Genomic DNA, 24457 nt, shown 5'->3' with positions numbered 1-24457 from the left:
CCTCCTTCTATGTACTGGTCCAAATGCCCAGCTGCCACTAACTCCTCCAAATGTTGCCTCAACGGCGTGTAATTTTCAATGCAGTGCCCCTTTTCATCATGGAAGTGCACCGGGACCTCTCGTCATAGTCCTTCTGTGCTTCTCCTAACTTAGCTGGCCATCGGACGAAAGGTTCATCTCGTATCTCACTGAGAATTCGGTAGATTGGTTTTTTGAACACCGTGGTAATGGCAGTGCGAACTCTTAGCCACCTTTTGTCTGGATCCTCTTTGTTGGCCCGTCTGCCTCACCCGTTCCTGCTGGGGCGTTCTACCATATTGACTTTTGTCGTAGTCTTTTTATCTGGCGTCGCTGCTGTGCCAGATTTTGTTTTAGCACGGGCGCCATCCTCCTCTACGCGAATATGTTGGTGCACTCGCTCCATCAAGGCCTCCATCGTGAGGGGTGACGCCATAGTGATTGAGTCCCTCAACTTGTTTCTGACTGGCAGACCCCTTTGTATTACGCGATGGCGAGATTTGTGGGGCAATCTCCTATCTGGTTGAAGGTCTCCCAATAACGACTGTTGTAGGACCTTAACGACTTTTTTTCGCCCATGTCAATGGAGAGTAGCTGGTCGATCTCCACTGGTGTCTTGGTGTTCGTCCTGAATCTAGTTACGAACACTTCTGCCAACTGCGCCCATGAGGCAATGCTGCCCTCTGGTAGCCTTTCGAACCAGGTTAAACCTAGGTCGCCAAGGCTGGATGGAATAGGATGCACATTAAAGCCTCGTTTCACCGGTAAATCGCCATAACCTGGCGAAAGTGGCTTAAGTGCATGTAGGGGTACGTTTTTCCCTCATATGTAGTGAATTTGGGCTGGTTGAAGCTCGAAAGTAGTGGTGCATTCTCGATTGCCGGAACGAACGACGAGCTCTGAAGCCTTGCTAACGCTTTGTCTGTTGGTTTATAAGCAAGGCGCGGTATTGGCATTCCTACCTCGACGCTGCCATGCGTCCAAGGGGCCAACCGCTGAAAGGCTGAGACTCTATGCGGGTCGCGTGCCCTGACATCCTCCTTCCATCGTGCCCTTTCCTCAAGCACAGTTCGCAAGTCAAATGTTCTGGGCAGCTCTGTGTGCCTAGATGACGTCTGGTGCGTGTGCGAGGGCTGATAGGTGTTTCCCCCAGTACAGGACCTCTCAGTTCTCGTTCTCTCAGACCTGGAGTAACGAGTTCTGTAAGTCCTTGATTGAGTGTCTCCTATTCTTAGGCTCCTACTCTCTGCTTGCAATGGTGTGGTACGCCTATCGCGATCCCCTGAGTGACGGGAGGGTGTGTTGCCTTTGTGCCCCTCTCCTGTCGCCACCTCTTTTCCTTTTATCTGGCGCTTCATCAACTCCATGTCCGCCACCATCTTTCTTATTATCTCATCCTGCTCCTTCACACGATCTTCTAGAACTTGAGGGTCCAACCTTCGCCTCTGTCGTTCTGGACGTTGAGAGCGACGAGGGCTGTTAACCCACCTCCCCCTTGCATCCCTCCTAGGGTTCTGTCGCTAAGGTTCTAAATCCGCCATGGGAGGGATGAAAGGCAAACCTCCGCGCCTCCCACTCCCCTCTGGGGTTTGTCCGTCGATAGCGGACTGTGGCAAATTTTCATTGTGCGCCATTACTACCAATTAGAGAGGAAAAACTTGATCAAGAGGTTTTGTTCTTTCTGGTTTTCCCACAGACGGCGCCAATTGTACGAGCACGAAATAATTCTTCTCGTATAATCCTGTTGATCAAGTTTGCGCTCCTTCAAACATCGTCACTTTACTTCCTGAAAACACAAACATGAGCTAGCCGGCGGGTGTGTGCCGGATACCTCTCCGATGCCTAAGTTAGCAAAATAGACAAACAGACAAAAGCTCTATGTATTTGGGAATCAAAGTTGTGTTACCTCTCCATAGGTGATGTTGTAAGCTTTTATAGGTTCCGCGTGGCACAATCCTAGTAAGACTCTTATTCCTCCATGTAGAGTCTTCCTAGGAATCACACTCCTGAAAAATAATGCTTATCCTTCAACACCCCCTCACTGCTTAAACCAAGTGAGATGGTCTTTACCTCGGTAGTATGACAAAACGACCGAGCTAACATAGCCATGTTAAAGCGGCATAAATGACCAAGCTCCAACTAGCTCGATTCTTCACTTCATTGCTTGTACCTCAATTTGGTCCGTCGAGACCAAGCTAACCATAACATGCTTGGACCGGGCTAATCAAGAGCAAGGTCCTGAGGAAAGCTCAAATCATCTAGGTTCAGAATGGTATGACCGAGCTAATTACACCACACCGACCGTGGTAACCCCAAGGACAATTGGACCGAGCTAATCCGTAAGGTCCTTTTGCTAGGCCCTTTTTACAGCGGCCCATAGAATGGCCCATTACCCAGCTCGGCCTAATTTACTTATAAATTACCCTCTCATATAGTATCTTTTCGTATGTTGACGCAGTTGCTTCTTCATGCAATTGATGCATTCCATGCTAATGTTGTTCTGGTTTTGGGTCAGGTAAATGCTTTCCATATGAAAACTTTTGTCATGTGTGTATTGCTGCGATCTAATTAAAACTAATCCTATTATGAGTTGCATTTGCTTTGATTTGGTTAGGATTGTTGTTTGTGTGCCACTTAAGTAAAACTACTTAGAAGCAGCTTTTTTTGCTTTTAAGTTTTGAAAATGTCTATTGTGGGCTGCTGCATTTTGGCAAAGCCTACTGTTTGGTATAACTTGTCAGGCTTTTAGTTTATTTGTTTTCTAAGTTCAATAAGCTGCAAATGCTCACTTTTTTTGGAGTTGCGATTGGATTACTTCAATTTTTAATTTTTGTATTTTTTTAAGCTGCCAATAAGTTTTACTTAACTGCAACATTGGGCTTAATATATTATGATATTCAAACAACATTAACGCCATTGTTGACATGTCAAAGAATGAGATACATTGATAAACTTTTCAGCTGAAATTTACGATTTTAACAATCGAAAACCATGTTTCTCCAGATAAACTAATTATATCCACACTCTGATCGTGCTTCTGGGAAGTTTATTTATATTTTTTGATTTTAAATATTACGATTGTGGCTGTATCTCACTGCATTGCTACTGAATGTTATTAAGTTCAATTTTGTCCGTTAGTTTTGCATGTGCACTGGTTGCTAGTAACTTAAGAAACTATTTCAGATTCAATTTTCACCCCAGGGTGGATCATGTTTTTAAGCTCACCCAAACTCTGTGCAGGAGAAACTTTGCAGCATGCTGAAAGATGTATTGAAAAGCAAGCCAAATGTTGATGTTGTGAAACTTCAAAAATCAGGTGGTGTTGTATCGAGGAATGCAAAAGTTCGTCAAAAGGCCAGGAGCTACAGAATAAGGGTAAACATCAACCTTTTTGGTTATATATATGGGTATTTTGTCAATCATCAGTTATCTGTGTTAGTATGGAGAATCTTGAATGATTATTTACAAATTTCTTGCCTTTTTCAACAAATCCTTTTGTGTTTCCTTGTTATAAAGCTAAATCATGCCGATATTTTTTATTCCAGGAATATTTTTATGGCCTTGCAAATGATCTTTCCCCACATTTCAATATCACAAGTTTCAGTGATTTGTCAGTCTATAGAATTGGTGGTGGACCACAGGCCCCACGTTCAGCCCTGCCAATTGGCGCAGAGCCTGCTACCGACCCTACACGATTGGTTCTTGTGAATATCAACCAGGATTTGCTCCATTTGGTTCTTGCTATTTCATTTGCCAAAGAACCAGACCAAATTATTTCAAGGTATATGCAATGTCCTTGCCTTTCTTTTTTCAAAATCCATGGTATCATAAGATCGGAGGTGAATTAGTAAAAAAATTTTGAATGTCGCCACTATAATGTACTTTTGGCCTCATGATTTAAGTTGACTCGTCTGTAAATTTTTTAACCTTGTTTAAGTGCATGAACTGAATAATTACTTTTTTCTTACAGTAATGTCGCGGGGTTCATCTATATCACAAACATAGATATTCAGAGGTTTGGATTTCAAAATTCTTCATTCCTTGATGTGGTTCATACACTCTTTTTCTTTTGTTTTTTTAAATTCTAATTTATCATTTTTAGAAAGAAAATTACATACCTTGCACCATCGGCGGCTGGGGAACTCCCGAGCAGATTCTTGATCATGGGAACTTTGACATGGCTTGAAACCTAAATTGCCCAACTAACTGCATTTCTCATTTTCCTCAAATCGTTTAGTGTTAATCTTATCAGTGATTTGTGTATGTACAATGCTTGTACTGACACTGCAAGGGGTTTTAAGAGGTGAAACCCATTTACTCTGCTGAGAGGATTATTTTGCATATGATTCACTGTAATGTGTACATTCACAGATAGCTAGCTGATAACATGGTTGATGCTTGCAATTTTTTATTTATTTATTTTTTGTACATAAAAAATTCAGCGATAAATCATCCTAAATAGAAATGTTTAGTCAGATAAATCACCCTAAATAGAAATGTTAGGGACCTTAAATTGATAGAGATGTGATAGTAAAAATAAATAAATTTAATTAGTTTAATTCACGATATAATTTTTTATAGAGCATAATGGCGAAAAAGAATTCAAGTCACTTGATTTGGACACAAGGGTTGATTTAGTAATGTACGTGATTTTTTATTTTTTAATTTTGATCCATGACATAATATTCATAATTATATCATGAACGGCAGGAGGAAGCCCAAATATTTCTCTTGGGAGGGAACCTACGAATTCAATAAATATTCAGACATAGAATCAATCAGAGTTAACCACATAATCACATAAAATACAACAATGCTAGGTGATTTGGATTTTTATGGCTTAAATGTCTCAAAACGACGTCGTTTTGGTCTTTCATTTGATTTTTTTATTAGTTAGTTTTAATTTTGGCAACCCAAAGCTACATAAAAGCCCATAAAAAATAAATAATAATCCACATAAAACAATTCTATCAATTATTCACCTATATTTTGGGGAAAAATATTTGGTGGCCCGAATTCCCGAATGGTTCGAATGTGTCAAAACAATGTCGTTAAAAGTAGTTAATAAAAAAATCAAATAAAAAAAAGTTTATCCGAACAACCGTATTATGTGGATTAATATTTATTTTTTATGTAGCTTTTGGGTTGCCAAAATTAAAACTAACTAATAAAAAAATCAAATAAAAGAAAGTGGATCCAAACAACCGTTTCTAACCCCCTCAAAAAAAAAAAAAAAAAAAAAAAAAAAAAAAAAAAAAAAAAAAAAAGAGGGTTTCTAACCTATCATCCCTAAATTAGGTTTTCAGTGTAATTTAAAGGCCACTTTTTCTGAATTTTCTTAATCAAAATTAAAACATAAAATTTTACAACCAAAAAAACACATTACGGCCATACATTATTGCAAGGTATAGTGTTAGGCGGTTTTTTTTATTATTAAAAAATGGATAAATTACGCTAACAGTCCCTCTAATTTAAGGCTTGTGTCATTTTGAACCATGACTTTTCAATTGTAACACATTCGATCCTGAATTTTGAATCTTGTTCTAAATAAGAAAAATTGAAGATACCATTGCTTAATTTCAAGGATAAAATCGTTAATTTGATAAAATATAAACTAATTTGTCAAAAATAAATGTCAAAAAAATATTTTTGAATTTTTACAAATTATTTCTACACGCTAAAGACAAAATTTTGTAAAATTGATATATCTTTTAGACATTTATTTATTTATTTAATTTACCAAATTAATTTTATTATGTGTTTGGATGATGATCATGTAACGGGCAGTTGTTTTATTTTCATTAAATTATTTTTTATTTTTCCAAAAGTCAAATATGGCGACGACTTCGATATCATTATTAAACCAATCCATTAAATCAAAAAATCTAAAACTAAAAATATTTCATATATTAATATATCGATTACACATTAAAATTCTAACAACCACCTATTACATAATCATCATCCAAACAAATAATAAAAATTAATTTGGTAAAATAAAAAAAAAGTCTAAAAGATTTATCAATTTTACATAATTTTATCTTTTGTGGGTAGAAATAATTTTAAAAAATTTAAAAATAATTTTTTGACATTTGTTTTTATCAAATTAGTTTATATTTTATCAAATTGACCATTTTGCCCTTAAAATTAAGTAATAATATTTTTAATTGTCCTTATTTGAAACAAGATTCAAAATTCAGAGTCAAATGTGTCACAATTGAAAAGTCAGGGACTAAAATGATACGAGCCCTAGACTATAGGGATTGTTAGTGTAATGTAATTCACCCAATAAAAAAAATAGTTGTATTCATATCTTAATAAAATTTAAATTACTATAATAAATGAACATAAAAATGATATTTACCTTACTACTTTAAAATAATAATGCTGGGTCGGATCGCAATTACCATTTTCCAAGCGTGGCCTATTTAATAAGTGAGCCGAAAAGCTTTTACGGCCCAACTTTATAGGTTTAAATACTAATCCCAAGTTCTTAAAAAAGTGGGCTGAGATGAGTGGGCAACGGGCTTGTGCCCACCCCTAGCGTGACTTCTCTTTTTGGAAATCTGTTTGGTTTTTCAATACTAGTTTTTTAAGTTTTTAAGTTTTTAAATAGTATTTTTATATTTTTAAAAATATTTTAATCATTTTTTTTTGACTTTTTAGATCCACATAATCTTGGTATAATTAAAAAAATAAAATTTATACAAAAATCTTTAAAAAATTTATTGAATACAATAAAATATGAAAATGTATTGAATTTTTGTATTTCTTTATATTTTTTATATTTGGTGAGTTTTTTAGATGAATCTAAAAAATAAAAAAAAAATTGCGTAAAATATTAAGATAATGGGAGATTTATTAGAAAATCTTTTTTTAAGTGTGTGCATCCCAATTAGTTCATAAGATATTCTTGTTTTCCAATAAGTCCTATTATTTGAACATTTAATCTACCAAATCCTAATTCTCATATTTAAAGTATTTTATAGACAATTCTACCCTTACAAATATTTTTTGAATGGTTAGTAATTTAGTGATGTGAACATTCACATCACGAAACATTCATATTATAAATGTGAATATTATTAGGGGTATTTTGATAACTATGCCACTCATATGACTTATTGGAATATAAGAAAATAATGTGGACTAAATTGAATATAAGTAGGTGAAAAAAGGTTTATGAAAAAACACCCCTAAAATAATCCCCTAAGAACAAAACCAAAAAAATTACGAAAAACAAACAATAAATTTAAAAATACATAAATCAAATACAAAATGTATATATAAATCTATCTATTCATGTGTTTTCATCGTCGGTGCATCAATTTGGAAAATGTTTTAGATTAATATCAACATAAAAGTGTTTAATTTTACTATATAAATTAATCGCCTTCAAAAAAGATATAAGTTGACAAGTATCTAAAAATTATTCCTCCTTTGGACTCCAACAAAAGGACCCAAAAAAACTCGGAAAATATAGAAGTTTAACTACAAGAAGAACTCTGAGGAATTGAAAATCATCATATTATATATCATATATATATATTATTAAAAAAAATACAAAAACCAAACAATAAATTTAAAAATACATAAATCAAATACAAAAAAATATATAAAAATCTATCTATTCATGTGTTTTCATCGTCGATGCGTCAATTTGGAAAATGTTTTAGATTAATATCAACATAAAGGTATTTAATTTTACTGTTGTTGGCTATACATTTTGTACTAAGCCAGTGACAATTCGACACGTGACAAAGTGAGGGTAATATGGGGAGACCAGGTAGGTCTTCGATCCTGATCATACACGTGGCAATTAATATTGGTTGTGATAAGATCTGAGTAGTAGCGGATCAACAAAGAGACGTACAGTGACGTGGCTTCAACGGTTGTTCACATTCAAATTCGAATATAAGGGGGAAGCCTAACTGCAAGTGAAGGCGTAGTGGAGCTACTTATAAGGTAGCATGATCAGCAATTACGGAGGAGCAATTCGACGGTTTGAAGTACGATTCGATGGTTATCTTCGGAAAGTATAAATAGCAGGAAGGACCTCAGAGAAGGCACGAAGAAAAATCTAAAGAATCACTTTACATATTCCAGTGTTATTTCCTGTCCTTTATATTCCTGTATTTTAAGTTTCTGCGCTGCACTTCATTTGTAGGAGTAGTTGTCGAGTATATTGCCGCTGTAATTCTCTACGGAACTGAGATCATTGTAAGTTTTTCATACTAATGAAATACTCCAGTTTAGTTAACTGTTCTTATGTTCAAATTTTCTGAAGTTAAATTACCAGTAAACCACCAGTAAAAGTCCTCTTTATTGAGGCCGAAAGAACCATAACACAATCGTCTGAATAATTGTTTGGCAATTACAATTCTGTAAGGACTGATTGATCTTTGCTAGCACGCTCATAATTACGAAAGTAACCTTCGAAAGCCAAAAAAGCCAACATATATTTTTGGCACGCCCAGTGGGACCTTTTTAAAAAATGGCTAGACGTAGGAGACAAGGAGAAAATGAACGTTTGGAAGAAGGCGTGGAAGGAGAAGTGGAGACATCCAATCCAGAGGATAATGTGATAACACATCCTGTGGAGGCTCCTATCCTATCGGAACCCATGGTCGAACAGACCAATACCTCAGAGCAAATACCATTTGTTCGTAATAGTGGACGAGACTAAGGAATTGGACCATCCAATGTCCCATCTACTCAGCCAGTCAATCCGTGGGGCGGCTTGGTAGACGCCATGGGACAACAATTAATAAACACAATGGAAAGGTGGGCAGTATCCTTTTTGGATCGAATGAATAACCGCCAACCAACGAATGTAAGACACATAGAGGAGGTGAATGTCCCTCAGCAAAGATTGGCTAGAGACAAACAGCCTATGCAAGCTAATGGACATTCTAATGGTCAAACTAGTAATCAGATTCAGGAAAGATTACCACCTCAGTCTTGGTACGAACCCATTTCGAGGCCTGTAGCAGGCCAGAATGCCTCAATGTTCAACAGTGAAGCCATGCAGATTGGTGGATCTGGCCCAGTACAAGAAAATGGCATAAGAATGATTCCAAATCCCACATTCGAAGCCATACCTGGTACCAGGGGGTATAATAATCCTGTATTCGAATTTATACCCGGGGGGTTGGAAGGTTTTCCTACAAGTGGAAGGGATACAATACCTGTTCCAACACCTTTCGTGGGTCCTTTCGCAGGACAGGCTCAAAGAGGTTACCTACACCCCCAACAGCACCCTCTACCACAGGGACAGCCAGTCCCAAATGTACCACCTTATGGACCAAGAGGACCACAAGCACAAGTTTGTCCACCAAATCCTGTGTTTGTTCCCCCAGTGGTGGTTCAGCAGGCACAAAATATGGTCCATAGGGACTAGATCACTGAGATAGTTAGGGAGTTGTGTGAACCAATGGCTCGGGGGGTCCAGACCCCTGTGTATAGAAAACCATACCCAGAATGGGTCGATAGGGTACATGAATATCCAAGAGGTTTCAGGATACCAGATTTTGTCCTCTTTCATGGGAACGGAAACCAATCCACAGTAGAACATATTGCTAGGTTTGCCGCTCAATGTGGTGAATTTACCAATCATGACTATATAAAGTTGAGACTATTCCCAAATTCTCTAACCGGAGGAGCATTTGTATGGTATATTAACCTTCCACCTGGCTCCATCCAGACTTGGCAGCAAATGGAAGAGGCATTTCATGCCCAGTTCTTCCAATCAGAGCCAGAAGTTTCCATGGCAGACTTGGCCAGATTGAGTCAAAGGCCTGAAGAGAAGGCTACTCAGTTTATTTCCAGATTTAAGAGAGCTCGAAATAAATGTAGAGTAATCTTGCCAGAAACTGAATTTGTAAGATTGGCCCAAAATGGCCTAGAGTTCAGGCTTCGAAAGAAGTTTGATTCAACAGAGTTTAGAGATTTAGTGGAACTGACTTATAAAGTATCTAGATATGAAGCATTACTAGAAGAGGAACAGGATCGAAATAATGCATCATATAGGACATACTACAAAGATCCTAATTATGAGATTGATGCAGCAGAGATTGTGGGAAAATAGCCTATGATCTATGAAGCATTAATCTATAAAGATACAACAATTGACCAGCAGTTTAAAAAGAAAGATCTCCACAGGAAATATTCTTTCGATTTAACTAAGGCAGATGACATTTTTGATCATTTGCTTGCGGCCAACTTCCTTAAGTTACCAAAGGGTGTTAAAATTCCATCTCTTGATGAACTTAAAGGAAAAATATATTGCAAATGGCATAATTCTTGGTCTCACTCGACTAAAAACTGTGTTATTTTTCGAGACAGGATCCAAGAACAAATTCGGAAGGGAAGTTTGAAGTTCCCAGCCAAAGCTGAAAAAGCCATGGGGATCGATAGCAATCCATTTCCAGAAATTGGAGAGGTGACAGCCAATGTCATTATGTCAGACTTTCAGAACTTGTCTCTGAAAGAATTGGAGGAAGTCAATGTACAGATGCATGTGGCCAACCAGACAGCAACCAAAAAAGACCTTAGAAGTCCACCAGCCATGGGACGAGATTTCCCACATCAGAGGGAAGACTCTGATGAAGAAGCACTGGATGATGACTCCCTAGAGGCAGCCATAATGCAACGAATGTGTCCCAGGTGCAGACTGAGTTATAAGTGGTTGAAAGGCCTTCCAGTCGATGGGAAGCAGTATTACAGGGATGTGCAGAGGCGTCCCAAACCAACCAATGCTTATAACAAAAGGCCGTATCCGGCTAATGTTAGGCAACAACCATTAGTGGTTGAACCTGCAGTTAACAGAATATATGCTAAAGGCAAGAGGCCCTTCTATGAGTCCAGATCACCTAACTATTACAGGTTGGAGAGTAGTCATTTTGAAAGAAGGCTGGAGAAGAGTTCAGGTTTTGGTATCAAAGCCAGGAATTGGCCCCTTGGGCCAGCTTCACGAAAGACAGAAAATGATCACCATCACCGAGAACCTGAATCAGGCTCAAAGCTTGGAGACAGGGCCAAACAATTGTCTTCACAGCCAGCCTCGAAGGTGACCTCGAAAGAAGAAAGAGGCAGTTCAACGTCTGGGTCAGTAAGTTCGTGGGTACCTGGAGTCCCAGATTGATTTGTGATGCAAAACAAACCTAGGGAATTGCCTTTCCAAAGGAATTTTGGAAATCAAAGTAGGATGCTTAAGCCTCCTTTGGTGGCCCCCAATAACTGGGTATTGCTGAAACACCCAAGAACGAAGGAACCAGATATGGTCCCCGTTATTTCCAGATCACAAAGGAGAAAAATTCAGCGTAGGTACACCCAATACCAGAGAGACCTGAAAGAAAGTGGAGAGAGTTCTTCGATGATCCAGATAGGAGAAAAGAAGAATTGAAAGTCAGACCATAATTCAAAACTAGTTATACAAAACGAGGTGGACCGCAGCAGAGAACAGTTGGCCAAGGTTCATTCTGAACTAAAGGCCAGAGAGAAGGAAAGTCTAGCAGAGATGGAGAAAGCTCTGATGGAGAGTGGTAGCGAAACGGAAGAAGATAGTGGCGTAAGCCAGAAGAAAGAAATGGTGGAAGAAGAAATGTTCGAAGCCTTCATGGCTGAGCAAACATTTCTGGTTGGAAAGCCAGCTAAGAAAAATCATTCGAAGGGACCCGTTAGCAATGAAATACCAGAATGCATCATGCAGGATGTTTCTGAAGAAATTGACCAAGGTGACCAAGAGGGAAAACAGGTACAGCCAGCCATCCAGTTTGGCTCGTTTCCCCCGGTATCAGTAAACATGGTACACATACTACCACAGGAATTCCAAGCTAGAGATGAGAATCAAGAAGGGCAGGAAGCTGATCCAATTCCGATGGTGCAAGATTCAAAAGCGAGTATGGTGCAAGATAATTTCGAAATGGTTACCCCAATGGAAGCTGAATATGAGAGCGAGGAAGTGGTAAGCATTAACCTCTCGTATCCATTCGAATATCCCTCGAATTCCATGACGCAGCATGTTAAGCCTTTGTACATTAAGGCCTTCTTCGATGGGGTTCAGTTAAACCGAGTCTTGGTGGATAATGGAGCGGCGGTGAACTTATTACCGAAATCCTCCTTGAAGAAATTAGGAAAGAGGAATCCCAGGTTGATCCCAACCAGTACAACCATTGCTGGTTTTGCCAGAGACAAGCAGATGGCCCAGGGAATTTTACCCATCAACCTCAGTGTGGGAACCAAGGACTGCATGACGGCGTTTTTCGTCATCGATAGCAATGCGAAGTACAATGCCTTACTTGGTAGAGATTGGATCCACACTAATAAATGCGTGCCTTTCTCTTTGCATCAAAAAATGATAATAGCTCTAGGCAATGGGAGGACGGAGGAAATTAATGTAGATCCTCAACCTTTCGTAGCCTGTGCTGATTTCGCAGAAGCCAAGTTGTATATTGACGGCGTGGCACCGCTCAGTATACTGATGGAATTCGATGGTTCAGCCGAAGAAACAGCTGATAAGGAAGTAGCACACCTGAAGCATTTAGTCCAGGAGAGTGCTGGTGAAGAATTAGAGGTTAAAGATAACAATGATGCCTGGTTATAGGCAGCAAGATGAAGCACCAGAAGCCAGGCCTTTGGCTTTAATCAAATTTTCAATATTGGATATAAAGTCAATAGTCTAGAAAGTTCGAGAGCAGGAGGAAGAAGTCATGATGATTGGCTGCAAGCGGGAGAAGCAACAAGCCAAAGTTTTAACTCTTGATAAATACTGTGCATTGGACATAGAAACAAAAGTCCAAGAAATACAGGAAGAAGAATCCTTTTGGACAGATTTTGTCCATGAGGAGGAAAATAAAGAGGAGGAATCAAAGAGCCTGGAAGCAAAACACAGCAAGGAGATTCCTGCGGAGTCAGAGAAGATCAAAGAAGGGGTTCCAGTAGGTACTCAGATACAAGACCCCTTAGAAGAAATAAATTTGGGGGAAGATTCTGTACAACAACCCATTTATATAAGTGCTTGGTTGAGTTCTCCCGATAAGGACCAGTTGTTGGTTATTCTAAGAAGATATAAAGATTGTTTTGCATGGTCATACAATGAACTACCAGGATTGGATAGGTTATTAGTGGAACATAGGCTTCCCATGAAACCTAACTTCAAGCCATACAAACAAAAACCAAGAAGAATGGGTTCAGAGGTGATCCAGAAAGTCAAGGAAGAAATTCTTAGACTACTCAAGGCAGGCTTTATCAGAATAGCCAGGTATGTTGAGTGGCTATCTAATATTGTACCTGTAGTCAAGAAAAATGGCAAAATGAGAGTATGCATTGATTTTAGGAACTTAAATCTGGCAACTCCAAAAGATGAATATCCTATGCCTATAGTAGATTTGTTGGTAGATAGCTCAGCAGGACATCACATTTTATCAATGATGGATGGACACTCAGGCTATAACCAAATCTGCATTGTGGAGGAAGATGTTCACAAGACAGCATTTAGGTGCCCTGGGAATATTGGGACCTTCGAATGGGTTAAAATGCCGTTTGGCCTGAAGAATGCTGGGGCCACATATCAGAGGGCTATGAACACTATCTTTCATGACCTTATTGGTGGGTATTTGGAATGTTATATTGATGACATTGTGGTTAAATCCCAATCCATGGAGGAACATTTGTTTCACTTAGAGGCAGCCTTTGAAAGAATGAGAAGGTTCAAATTGAAGCTTAATCCTCTTAAGTGTGCTTTTGGCGTATCATCTGGAAACTTCTTGGGCTATGTAGTACACAAGAAAGGAATACAGATCGACCAGAATAAAGCCAAAGCCATCATTGAAGCCAGACCTCCATCGAGTAAGAAAGAATTACAAAAGTTCCTTGGTCAGGTTAATTTTCTTTGAAGATTCATTTCTAACACTGCAGGGAAAACTAAATTTTTTTCTTCTTTATTAAGGCTGAAAGATGAAGAGAAATTTGTGTGGACAACGGAGCATCAAAATGCTTTCGATGGAATCAAAGCCTACTTGGCCAACCCTCCGGTACTGATGCCACCAAATGGCGATAAGCCTTTGAAGTTGTACATAGCCGCAGCAGAAGATTCATTGGGAGCTTTTTTGGCCCAAGACAATGAGGAAGGCAAGGAGCAAGCTGTGTATTACCTTAGTAGGTTTTTAAATTCTTGCGAATGTAAATATTCAGCTGTAGAAAAGCTTTGCCTTGCATTGTATTTTGCTGTAATGAAATTAAGATATTACCTTTTGCCTACAACTGTCTTGGTAATTGCAACCACAGATTTGGTTAAATACATGTTATCTAGACCTATGTTGAGGGGAAGAATTGGCAAATGGGTATTAGCCTTGTCAGATTTTCACTTAGAATATGTGCCCCAAAGGGCAGTGAAAGGACAAGTTTTAGCCAATTTTTTGGCAGACCATCCATCTCAAACAGAGAGTCAAGAAATAATGGAACTCAGTATGGCTAGTGTCGAACCATGGCAAATGTGGTTCGATGGATCGAAAGCCAATAGCCTAATTGGAATTGGTATAGTAATCAAGTCACCACAAGGAATTGAAACCACACATGGTTTCAGAATAGATGAAACTGCTTGTTCTAATAATCAAGCTGAATATGAAGCTTTGATAGTAGGATTGGAAATTCTTATTGGATTACAAGTACATGCAGTTGACATATTTGGAGATTCCCAATTGGTCGTTAACCAAGTAAAAGGGATTTTCAAGTGTCAAAGTATAAGTATGCTGCCTTATTATGTCGTCGCATTACATTTGCTCTCTCAATTTGAAATAGTAAATGTAACTTATGTCCCGAGATTCTTGAATAATAGAGCTAACGATGTGGCGCAGAAAGCTTCGAATTTCAAGAGTAAAAATGGTACCCATTGGGATGTAAGCCAAACGACATACCAAAAACCTATACCTTCTTTAAGTAAGAGGAACATGGTCCTGGAAATCAACTATAATGATCTGCAAGAACAGGATTGGAGACATCCAATAATACAATACTTGGCTGGCCCATCCTCGAAAGCCAGCAGAAGAGTTAAATTGCAATATATGCAATATATCATATACAACAATGATCTCTACAAAAGAGGGGGAGATGATCTATTGTTAGAATGTTTAGGGCCAAAAGAAGCATTAATAGCTATGGCTGATGCTCACGAAGGTATCTGTGGTGCACATCAGCCTGGTGTAAAAATGAGATGGCTGCTTCGAAGACATTCCTATTATTGGCCGACTATCCTTAAAGATTGCATAGAATATGCAAAGGGCTGTCAGGCATGTCAAAAGCATGGTACAATAAGGCATGTGCCCATAACTGATCTACATGCAGTAGTAAAGCCTTGGCCATTTAGAGGATGGGCCATGGATATGATGGGGAAAATACACCCTCCCTCTTCGAAGCATCATTGTTTTATTTTGGTGGCTACTGATTATTTCACCAAATGGGTCGAAGCCAAACCATATAAAGCTGTAGATCAGACGGAGGTTATTGGGTTCATTAAAGATTTGATTCATAGATTTGGCATCCCACAAACGATAATGGTCGATAATGGGACTGTTTTTTATGGGAAAATGGTGAAGTCTTTTGTGGCTGAGTTCGGGATTAGCCTTGTGAATTCCACTCCATACTACGCACAAGCCAATGGTCAAGCTGAGTCATCTAACAAGTCCTTAAAAAAGGGAATACAAAAAGTTGTGGAAGATAATCCGAGAGATTGGCACAACTTATTGTTAGATGTATTGTGGGCTTATAGAACTTCCCCAAGGTCAAGCACAGGAGTCACTCCTTATGCCTTAGTTTATGGGCATGATGCAGTGTTACCAGTGGAGATCAATGTTAAATCCTTAAGGGTAAGATGCCAAGACCAGTTGGATCCTGAGCAGCACTATCAAAGTATGTGCTTGGAATTAGAAGATATAGATGAAACTAGAATTTTGGCATTAAATAGTATTCTCTTTCAGAAGAAGAAAGCAGCCAAAAATTATAACAAGAAAGTCAAACACATTGGCTTTGATGAAGGTGATTTGGTGTGGAAAACAATACTCCTAATAGGGATTAGAAGCCATAGATTTGGCAAATGGTCACCTAACTGGGAAGGACCATATCAAATTCATAGAGTTTTGCCTTTTGGGGCATACCATTTGAAAGATCTGAGTGGTTATGTGCATCCCAAAAAGATTAATGGCAGATATTTAAAACCTTATTTTCCAACTATTTGGGAAACACAGGGAATAAAATAAACAGTGAGTACAAGAACATAAACAAGGAAATGCTTTATAAAGAGTCAAGTACATTGTGCCACAAGTTGGCCCAAAAATCATTACAATGTTTTAGCTGTTTTTGTACAACAGATTTCCTATTGGTAAATGATGCAAACAGTTGAATAGCTGCAGTCATATCTTTCTTTTGATCAGCCAGTCCTTGATTGGTGATTTGCAGTTTGAGGTCAGTTCGAAGTAAGGCTTGATTCACTGCAGAAAGCTCCTATTCGAGTTGAGCTTTCCTCTCCAGCAATTGAGTTCGGAAGTGAGAGGCAGAGGAGTGTTGTTCCTTAAACGTTGATACTTCAGTATGCACTTGAGAAACAAAACTTTGATCTCTGACCAATTTCTCATCTGCGGCCTTGGCAGCATGACAGATGCTGATGTAAAAATCAATGGTAGCTGCTGCCTGGGATAGGTGGTTAGAGACATCCATACCAGACTGCTCAGCAAGTTTGCAGCATTGAAGAAACCCGTTTTTTATTATAGGCCTTTGTAGAGCCTCGAAGGGAATCCTCGAAAAAGAAATTAGCAGGTCTAGACAGGTGTCCAAGTCTATCGAAGGCACAGAAGGTTGGCTGCTGGAGGAAGGAGAACTCTCAAAGATTTCCAGCAAAGAATCAACTAAAACTAATGGCTCAGTCTCCTCATCGAATGTCGGAGAAGTAGAAGTGATGTCAAAAAGACTAGCTAATCTTGCTTCAAAAATATCAATCTCATCAGTAGACATGAGGGGAGCAGAAAGAGTTGCCTTGGGAGACACAGAAGATTGCATAGCAATAGGAGAGATGGGTGGAGCATCTTTGATGGTCTCTATGGTCCTGGTCACCAATGAATCAAGAGAAGGAGGGCTGGAGCTAGGTAAAGATGGTAAGTCACGAATTGGAGAGCTGTCAGCACTCATCAAAGACAAGGTAGCACTTGGAGTCTCCTTGGAAGGGGAGAGAGGAGCAAGACTCAGTAAAGAAGTAGATTGGGGGAAGTCAAGAGTCAAGTAAGAAAGATAGGGAGCCAAACCAAGAGGAAAAGGTACAAGAATGCTTGGCATCAGGAAAAGTGTAGAAAATCTAAACCTCAAAAATGGAAGTATGGTCTGAGTAGTCCCTACATCCTGCGTCTGATCTGCCTCGAATGAAACTGAGAGAGGTTCCATTGGAAAGATGAGCTCAGAAGTTGCTGCTGCATGAGGAAGAAATGTAAGGCAATGTCAAATCTTGATACCAAAGGCTAACAGAGGAAAAAAATCGCAAAACCATAAAATTACCTGCTCCAGAAGTATCGGTGATAATGGGGGAACTGTGAAGGGTGTAAACTCTGGCAGTCTGTTGTCTTCTTACAGTTTCCCTTTGTAGTGTGTCAGCAGCAGCAGGCTCATCTCTTAGAAACTGTTGCTACCGCCTCTTCTCAACTCTTTCAAAGACAATCATGGCTTTAGGATGTTCTTGCTCTATTGTCTTGATGGCTGCTTTATGGATGGTATCTTCGACTGAGATAGGAGCGGAAGCAGACACCTTTTTTCTCTTCTCTATGGCTTTGGCAATTGTCTCAGAATTAGAGTCTTCGACCATATCGGAAGGAGAAACAGTCATCTTTCTTTTCCTTTTCCTCTGTATTGGCAGGGTCTGTTTTTTCTCAATTTCTTTCTCAACTTTTCCCTCAAGTTCTTCAAGCTGCGATCTAGATTCCAAAGAAATGAATTCATCTTCTGACTCTCTGGCAGTTACCGAGTCGGATGAAAAGACGATCGCCTTCTTCTTTCTTTTTAAAAATAACTCTTCCTCTTCATCTGATTCTTCCTTTTCTTCCCCTTGAACATTGGATGTTCCCTTCTCGAGTTCAAAGAGGCTCCTTTTCTTTTGTGATTGGCCACCTCCACAAAAGAAGAATTAAAGATAAGGCAAAATGCATTATGAAAGACAAAAGGAGAAGAGACAAGAGTATACCTTTCTTCGAGGCAGCCCGAGTGACTCTGGGAGGAATTGAAGCAGCAGGAGCAGCATGTGCCAATTCTGAAACAGTGGAAGAAGTGACCTCCCCGGTTTCTTTGGGCTTGGTCACATCTAACACTGTTAATAGGCTTAAAGGTGGAATGGCCAGATAAATCTCCATGTTAGTCACCCACCAGTTTTGGTACCTCTTCAACATGGTACCTTGAGGAATGAAAGGGGTGTATTCAAAGTTGGCCAAGTCATCTACAAATTTCAAAGTTGCCTCTTCTAGCCTGGATTTCCGGACTTTCAAGTCCCTTCTGGTGAGGCTGAGATTTGTGTTGCTACAGAGGGGTATTGGGACCCCTTGTGAAAGGCCAAATTGTCTAGCAAACTGGGCTGGACAGTAAGGTTCAGCAATACATTTATATGCCTTTGGGTTTAAAGTCCCGATAAATAGCTCTCTGGGAATTAGAATGGAAGCCCATATATCCTTGTGAGCAAGCGAAGTACAAGACTGGTCACTCAGAAAATTCCTCAACCAAGATGGACCAATGGAAGGTTCGAATGGACGAAAATGATAAGTAGGAAGGGAGACTGGAAGCTGGTGAAAGAAAGAGAAGTAAAAGGCAAAGGTAGAAGGGTAAAGTGAAGCATTGGCCATCCTTATGCCATGAGTAAGAGGGTTCGGCTCAGAAAATTTAAGGCATTTGGATTGTAATTCAGTAAAATAGGCGAAAAGCCAAAACTGAAGGATCCAGAATGGCCCCCCTTGATTAGCATCTAAGGGTTTCTCACAAAAAAGGGAGCAGACTCTATATACGTGCCCCAGAACATGTGGGGCTAAGGCCACCTTTTTCTGTAAGACAAAGGCTTTGGCAAGAGGGGCAAATTCAGGCATAATTCTCTGAGAAGAAGTGCAAAAAAGGAATTTACAAAGCCAATACAATAAGAAAGAAAAAAATTCCCTATCAGTCACAGGGCCCTGTCTTTTATTCTCAGCCCTAGCAAAATCACTATAGGATGAGTTAAGGGAGGTGAGGGAGAAAGGGACTGCTAAATCAGGATAATCTGGTCCAAAAGGAGTGCCAATAGGGGATAATCCCAGTAAATGGCAAATATCAAGAACAGTAGGGACCATCATCCCACATCTAAATTGAAAAAAGTTAAAGACAGGATTCCAAAAACATAGAGCAGCGGGAACAAGGAAAGGGTCTTCTAAAATAGTTACCCTAGACAGTCTGAGAGCATCGAGAAGGCAGAGTTCTTGAAGGTCCAGGGTCCTAGCAGGAATAACCCGATCATACCACTCTTGCCACTCTGGTCTCACCGTGAGCCAGCGTCGGTGGGGGCGATTTATCCTCCAGTTCCTCCAGTCAAGACCACCTTCATAGAGAAGACATTGGTTTTCCAGTCGGGGGTACAGAGCTGGGAGTTCAGTGAGGACCTCTTTGAATATGGGCCCGAGCACATAGTCTGACTGCACATGGCGACGAGGGACAAAGATGCGTCCATCAATAGCGCTCCTCTCCCCAGCTTTGTACTTTTTGCATTCCGCATCAATAATCCTCTTCAGGGCCACAGATGGGCTCATACGCTCTACGACTAATACTGAAGGAGAAGCCATTGACGGTATGCTTTTCTTCGGGAAAGGAAGTAGAGAGGAGCCGACGATTGGTAATAAGAGGGTTTGTGCGATTAGAAGAGCAGGTGATTTCAGAACACAAAACAAAAGGGTTTTTAAAGTCCTCGTATTTGAAAATATATTACACGAGCTGTTAAGTATTAAAAGTACGAGTACAAAAGCTTCCTTCAACATTGATGCTTTTGGAGGGAAAAACAAAGCCCGGTTGTTAAGGCTAGCTTCGAAGTAAGATATTTTGCTTCGAAGCCGAGTCAAACGGCTTCGAAAACAGAGAAGCCAGCTTCGAAGTGGGTTGCCCTACCCAAAAAATAAAAATACTCGATTATTTATTTTAAAAGAGGCTTAAAGACCTGTTTTTAGAGTTTTTAACAAAGATAATGTCCTTCGAAGCAAAACTTGAGTTTCTTTAACAAGGGTAATGTCCTTCGAAGCAAAACTTGAGTTCCTTTAAGGATGGGATTTGGTGTTCGAAACATCAAAAGCAATAATGACAATGACTAGATGTTGACTATGGTCAAAACAGGTTTTGAATGTAAGATTGCTAGATTCGAAGCACTGTTTCCAATTAAAAATCAGCCAAAACTCTATTCCACAACTTGGAAAGGTTACAATTGGCTCATTTAGTGTTTTATTTAAAACAATTAAGTCCAGATTTAAAGGATGAAATTGTTCGAAGTTCGAAGCTCTGAGTTGACTTTTAAAACACAAATAAAAATACAAGTGAAGACAGAGTCAAACAAAGACAAATTTTGTTTATATTAAGATCAGAGTGATTACATCAGCTGACCCTATCTCGGTATGAACTCGAGCTCATAAAAATAAGGAATGGAATAAATAACAAGATCATGAAATTTGGTCCAACAATGATCAATGAACTTTTGTTCTTTCCTTATTCTATCTTCTAAATTTTCTACCATCGGCTGCATAAGTTGATGTGCTCTCACTTCATAGTAGAGCTCTTCAGCCTTTATTTCAAAGGCCACTTCTCTTAACCCTTGTTCCAATTCATCAATGTCTAAATCATCCCAATACGCAGAATCTTTATTCTTGAAATCATTGAGTTCTTCAATAAAGTTCTCTGCTTCGTACTGAGCATGAATTCGAAGGGACGAAAGTTGGTCTAAAGATTGTGTAGTAGCCATAGAATTACGGTGCCAGTGAAGAAGCAATGGAAGTTGGTCCAGAAACATATGAAGTTCTGCCTGAGCAAGGGGATTAAGGACATGACCCCTAGTCATGATGTCACAAGCCCATCGAAGGTTCTTGAGAGGGACTTCGTCCTCGAGAACATTAAAGGGCAAGTGAGAGAAGGCTGCAAGCAGAAGTTGAGCCTGTTTCCGCTCAGCTGGGGTAGGAGAAGGCAGAGGTTTATAGGGTGGAAAGACATTCTCCGTGGATAGGGCAATCTTCAATTTTTCTGCCCAGGAAAGAATTGGTAGGGGAGGATCAATTTCGAGAGACGAAGAAGAAGATGTGGACGCTTCTGTCTTCAAGGATGATACGGGAGCAGAAGGAACAAAGGCATTAATATAATCAAGCCAGTCAGAAGAACAGATCTTCGCCTTCTGGGCTAAGAATGATGGGTTATACCCTTGTGTTTCTTCTGGGCAAGGAGCAGAGTGCACTATCTTTGTAGGCATGGAAGATGTATACCATGCTACAAGAAGATTCTCCTCCAGACTACGCCGATGGTCAATGGGCACATAAGGATAAACAACTGAACTTCGAACATATGAGGGAAACTCTAAAGGGTCAGTGAACTCAACAAAATGATGGTTGATTCGCTCCTTTAAATCAGAAGTCTCAGGTACTGACCAGCTTGTCCAATCAGAACCTCCAGAAGAGGAAGAAGTTGCAGCTTTATCCCATACAGAAATTTGCGAAGAAGAGTTGCTTAAATCCATGTTTGCAATTTTATGAATCAGAAGTTTGAGAGCAGATTGTTCGAACTGTAAAGGTGGGTCAGAAGGGAAAATTCTTATGTCTTTGTTTGTAGCCTTCTGAATCGAAGGATTAAGAGCAATGTGTTCGTAATCCAAAGGTCGGTAATTTGCAAAGGCGTCCATGACCTGAACATAGAAAGGTGGGTAAAGGTGGCTAATAAATGCATGCTTTCGACGAGGAATGGCATTGACATATGACTCTTCGTATGCTTCATCATTGGAGGAAAGAGTTAATTTGGCCATAAAATGTATCAGTCTGTTCGAATAATAAGACAGTGAAAGTACTTAAAGGATCAAGACGAGAGTATTAATACAGATGGTGTGAGACAGTTGCATTTCTGGGAAGATGCAAAACCCATGCACGTTCTAAGACGTGGGAAAGGGACTCTGATCCACTAATATCACCAAGTCTTTGGTATATTAGTGCGGGGGGTAATGTTGGCTATACATTTTGTACTAAGCCAGTGACAATTCGACACGTGACAAAGTGAGGGTAATATGGGGAGACCAGGTAGGTCTTCGATCCTGATCATACACGTGGTAATTAATATTGGTTGTGATAAGATCTGAGTAGTAGCGGATCAACAAAGAGACGTACAGTGACGTGGCTTCAACGGTTGTTCACATTCAAATTCGAATATAAGGGGGAAGCCTAACTGCAAGTGAAGGCGTAGTGGAGCTACTTATAAGGTAGCATGATCAGCAATTACGGAGGAGCAGTTCGACGGTTTGAAGTACGATTCGATGGTTATCTTCGGAAAGTATAAATAGCAGGAAGGACCTCAGAGAAGGCACGAAGAAAAATCTAAAGAATCATTTTACATATTCCAGTGTTATTTCCTGTCTTTTATATTCCTGTATTTTAAGTTTCTACGCTGCACTTCATTTGTAGGAGTAGTTGTCGAGTATATTGCCGCTGTAATTCTCTACGGAACTGAGATCATTGTAAGTTTTTCATACTAATGAAATACTCCAGTTTAGTTAACTGTTCTTATGTTCAAATTTTCTGAAATTAAATTACCAGTAAACCACCAGTAAAAGTCCTCTTTATTGAGGCCGAAAGAACCATAACACAATCGTCTGAATAATTATTTGGCAATTACAATTCTGTAAGGACTGATTGATCCTTGCTGGCACGCTCATAATTACGAAAGTAACCTTCGAAAGCCAAAAAAGCCAACAACTGTATAAGCTAATCACCTTCAAATAAGACATAAGTTGACAAGTATCTAATAATTATTCATCCTTTGGACTCTAACAAAAGGACCCAAAAAAAACTCGGAAAAGATAGAAGTTTAATTACAAAAAGAACTCTGAGAGATTGAAAATCATCATATTATATATCATATATATATTATTTAAAAAAATATGAAAAACAAACAATAAATTTAAAAATACATAATCAAATACAAAAAAATATATAAAAATTTATCTATCCATGTGTTTTCATCATCGATGTGTCAATTTGGATAATGTTTTAGATTAATATCAACATAAAGGTGTTTAATTTTACTGTATAAACTAACCGCCTTCAAATAAGACATAGGTTGACAAGTATCTAAAAGTTATTCCTCCTATGGACTCTAACAAAAGGATCCAAAAAAACTCGAAAAAGATAGAATTTTAACTACAAAAAGAACTCTAAGAAATTGAAAATCGTCATATTATATATCATATCATATATATTATTAAATGTAGTATTTTTCTCATGCTTAGGTGACACATATTATAAGAGCTTACTTATAGCGATCCCAATTTTCCCTTCATTGTTTAGTGTATTCCAGACTCGGTTCCGTGAATGATTGTTGTTGTCTGTATCGCGTTCCCATCCTTTGATTCTTTGTATTTGAGTTTTGGGTTGTGTTGGGCAAGTCTAAAACAGGTTGGTTGTGTTTAGAAACAATTGGTACATGCCCAGATTTTGGCCTTCACGCTCGAGCGGGGTTTTTGACGCTCGAGCGGGCCCTTTTGCATTTGCTCCTCCGCTCGAGCGAGAAGTCTGACGCTCGAGCGGGATTCTTCAGTCTTCAATATTTTTCTCTGCAGGTCATTGGACGCTCAAGCGTCCACTTTCACGCTCGAGCAGGAACCTTCGTCTATAGAACTTTTGGAAGTGTGCATTCAACGCTCGAGTGGCACTTTTGATGCTCGAGCAGAAGTCTGTGTCTGACGCTCGAGCAGGGCGTTCCACGCTCGAGCGGACTGTGTTGTATATCAATCCAAGTTGAAGCATTTTGAATCACTTTTTCGGGTCATTCTCTCTCTCTAGCTTTCCAAAACCCTAATTTGAGAGCCCCTCTCTCTAGATCTCTCTCTCTCTCTATAATTTGATCTTGGTTTAGTGAGACCCAACCCTTGTGTCTTCATTAAAGTGGTAGAGCTCTTCAAGATCTTCCTTTTGATCCGAAAAGTTATGGATTTGGAGCACCTTTGAGTTTCTTCATCATCTCCTTTGGGTCTCTTCACTTGAGATAAGGATAACTACTCATATTTATGGCCTTTGACATAAACATGTAGTCATTTTGATTTAATGTTGAAATTGAAAAATTTTGGGTGTTAGGGTTTCAAAGCTTGAAATGTAAAAAGAGGGGTTTTTGTTCCTTCGAACTATACATGTGTATATGGGTCCTAAAATGAGGTTATTGATGT

General features: G+C 39.2%; 1 protein-coding gene across 2 annotated transcripts in view; it reads left to right on the top strand.

Moving 5' to 3' along the window:
- Nucleotides 1-2454: 2454 nt before the first annotated feature.
- Nucleotides 2455-24457, top strand: part of LOC114256092 (protein CLP1 homolog) — a 63317-nt gene continuing 41314 nt past the window's right edge. Inside the window, exons 1-4 of one of the 2 annotated variants that reach the window (XM_082924609.1) lie at nucleotides 2455-2533; nucleotides 3259-3393; nucleotides 3564-3799; nucleotides 3989-4422. In XM_082924609.1, coding sequence (XP_082780735.1) covers nucleotides 2465-2533; nucleotides 3259-3393; nucleotides 3564-3799; nucleotides 3989-4106 — 558 coding nt within the window. In that variant the 5' untranslated portion in view covers nucleotides 2455-2464 and the 3' untranslated portion in view covers nucleotides 4107-4422. Of the gene's footprint in view, nucleotides 2534-3258; nucleotides 3394-3563; nucleotides 3800-3988; nucleotides 4423-24457 lie in introns of those variants that run through there. The other variant, XM_082924616.1, reaches the window with a different exon arrangement.

Source organism: Camellia sinensis, chromosome 1 (genome assembly GCF_055761805.1).
Source record: "Camellia sinensis isolate YWXY chromosome 1, ASM5576180v1, whole genome shotgun sequence".
In the NCBI taxonomy this organism is placed as follows: domain Eukaryota; kingdom Viridiplantae; phylum Streptophyta; class Magnoliopsida; order Ericales; family Theaceae; genus Camellia; species Camellia sinensis.
The sequence above is the reverse complement of the archived record's forward strand: the minus strand, read 5'-3'. Positions and strand labels throughout refer to the sequence as shown.